The sequence below is a fragment of the Penaeus vannamei genome, chromosome 21 (genome assembly GCF_042767895.1).
Source record: "Penaeus vannamei isolate JL-2024 chromosome 21, ASM4276789v1, whole genome shotgun sequence".
In the NCBI taxonomy this organism is placed as follows: Eukaryota; Metazoa; Arthropoda; class Malacostraca; order Decapoda; family Penaeidae; genus Penaeus; species Penaeus vannamei.
In genome coordinates, this window is record NC_091569.1 from 9,570,413 (window position 1) to 9,572,912 (window position 2,500).

Genomic DNA, 2,500 nt, shown 5'->3' on the forward strand with positions numbered 1-2,500 from the left:
GCAAGCAGCCCGTCTCATTGCACGTGTGGTAACATCAGCGCCTCCTGCAGGATCCGTGGGGGCGAGATGGGGCGTGAGGAAACTGCAGACGACCTCCTACAGGTATTGCTTTGGTGGTGTTTCTGTTGGCTGACTTGGGTCGAAGTGGAGACAATTCACTGGAAATATGAACTGACAACTAATGTGTCCTGTCAGTGTCTAAATACAGTTACATCTTTCTTATACACATTGGAAGAGAGAGAGAATGTCTGTCTGCCTTCCTATTTTGTAAATATCATGTCATGTGCCTGGGTGATTTTTAGGGCACAGCCCTCAGTAACCCTTCCAGAAAACAGTGGGTGTACTGTCAGGCAGTGGTTGCTGCCTGTAACTTTAGTGCTCAAGTAGAGACAAGTAAATCTTTATCATGTATACTCTTGGCAAGAGAGCTTAGACTGTCTCTTAATATGGCACAAAATCACAAAGGCACAAGCACTTTCTTGTCACGATAATTTTTTTTTGTGTGTGCGTGTGTGTGTGGAATACCATGGGTGTTGGTGATTATCAGGAGAACACAATATGCTATTTAATTGTAGCACATCTCCAAAACTTTTTTAGATAATCTGATACTGAGAGGCATTCATTATATTTTCCTTATTACATTGCATTCAAAGAGTAAAGATGTGTACTTGCAATATAAATGATGAACATACAACCCAATTTTCTTTTGCAATGATGAATATACATTTGTTTTTGTTTTTTACTTATCTAGTCTCAGTCTGTCATGTATACCTTTTTTTCTATCTCCATTATTCTCCCACAGAGCAAAAGCCCAACTTATAGATGGAAAGAGAATTGCAAACGATATCTATGACGAACTGTCTAAACAAGTGCAAGATATGGTAACAGCAGGTAGACGGGTTCCCCATTTAGTGTTGGTGCGAGTGGGTGGAGACCCTGCTTCTGGTAGCTATGTGAAAAACAAAAAAAAAGCTGCAGATAAGATAGGTAATTTTCTGTTACAAAATCAATTTTCCAATATTTTTGCTTATATGTGTTTATTCTACAGCTTTATTCTAATATAGGAGAGATTGGTAAGAGATCTCCTTCATTTTCTGTAAAAAAGAAAATTGAAGATACAATTAAAACTTGTCATTCCATATGTAGAAGGCTCCACTTTAGAAAGAAAGAGAATGCCTATGACCTATCTGTCTATCCTCAAATATCCTTTCTCTCTCTCTTCTCTCTCTCTCTCTCCTTGCCTCTTCTCTCCACTTCTCTCCTCTTCTCTCCTATCCTCTTCTCCCTCTCTCTCTTCACTTCTCTCCTCTCCTCTCTTTTCTCTCCTTTCCTCTTGTCTCTCCTCTCCTCTTCTCTCTCCTCTCTTTTCCCTCCTCCCCTCTCCTCTCTTCTCTCCTCTTCTCTCCTTTCCTCTCCTCTTCTCTCCTTTCCTCTCCTCTTCTCTCCTTTCCTCTCCTCTTCTCTCCTTTCCTCTCCTCTTCTCTCCTTTCTTCTCCTCTTCTCTCCTTTCCTCTTCTCTCCTCTCCTCTCCTCTCTTCTCTCTCCTCTCCTCTCTTCTCTCTCCTCTCCTCTCTTCTCTCTCCTCTCCTCCCTTCTCTTCTCTTCTCTCTCCTCTCCTATCCTCTCTTTTCTCACTCCTCTCTCCTTTCTTCTCTCTCCTCTCCTCTCTTATCTCTCCTCTCTCTCTTCTCTCTCTCTCTCTCTCCTTTCCTCTCTCCTTTCCTCTCTCTCCTCTTTCTCTCCCCCTCCCTCTCACCCTCCTCCTTCCCTTTACCGCTCCCACTTTCACTTTCTCACTCACTCACTTACTAACCCATCCACTCATTCATTCCCAATCCTCCCTTCCTGGCTCCTTCCTAATCTGTTTTGACTTTTCTGTGTTTATACCTTTTATCATCAGACATGTAAAATGTATTTGAATATTTCAGGAATACAAAGTACAATTCATCATCTTCCTGAAGATACTAGCCAGTCTACTTTGCTCAGTCTTGTTAACCAACTAAACATTGATCCAGATGTGGATGGCATTTTAGTACAGGTGAGCAGTGAAGATATTTTTGGTTGTCATAATTTTCAAACCATAAAGTAGCAATTGCAAAATTGTGTAAATAACATTGTATTAATGCATTATAACCTATTTTAGCCTCAGAGTATCAAGTTTGAGGTCTGTGTTATATAATAAATAGCACTTTAATCCAGTCTTTACCACAGTTATGATCTCATTACCTACGGAAAACTCACCATGAGGTAACTCGTTTTGGTCTTTACATTGGTCATACGCAATCACTCCAATATAAGAACAAAGATGAATATGTTCTTTAGTCAAAATGGTCTCACAGAAGTAATTTATCATCTCAGCTCCCACTGCCAGAGCACATGGAAGAAAAAGTAGTGTGCAACTCCGTCATACCAGAGAAGGATGTGGACGGGTTTCACATTGTCAACATAGGAAGGTGAGAGAGTAAACATAAATAGCGAATGTTAATATTAGAAATAGACT

The 2,500-nt window shown here is 40.6% G+C and overlaps 1 protein-coding gene across 1 annotated transcript in view; it reads left to right on the forward strand.

Moving 5' to 3' along the window:
- The window catches only part of Nmdmc (NAD-dependent methylenetetrahydrofolate dehydrogenase), a 15,479-nt gene that overhangs the window by 295 nt on the left and 12,684 nt on the right, over nucleotides 1-2,500 (forward strand). Inside the window, exons 1-4 of the mRNA XM_070136181.1 lie at nucleotides 1-102; nucleotides 803-987; nucleotides 1,929-2,038; nucleotides 2,359-2,453. The exon at nucleotides 1-102 is cut by the window's left edge and continues 295 nt beyond it. Coding sequence (XP_069992282.1) covers nucleotides 1-102; nucleotides 803-987; nucleotides 1,929-2,038; nucleotides 2,359-2,453 — 492 coding nt within the window. The remainder of the gene's footprint in view (nucleotides 103-802; nucleotides 988-1,928; nucleotides 2,039-2,358; nucleotides 2,454-2,500) is intronic.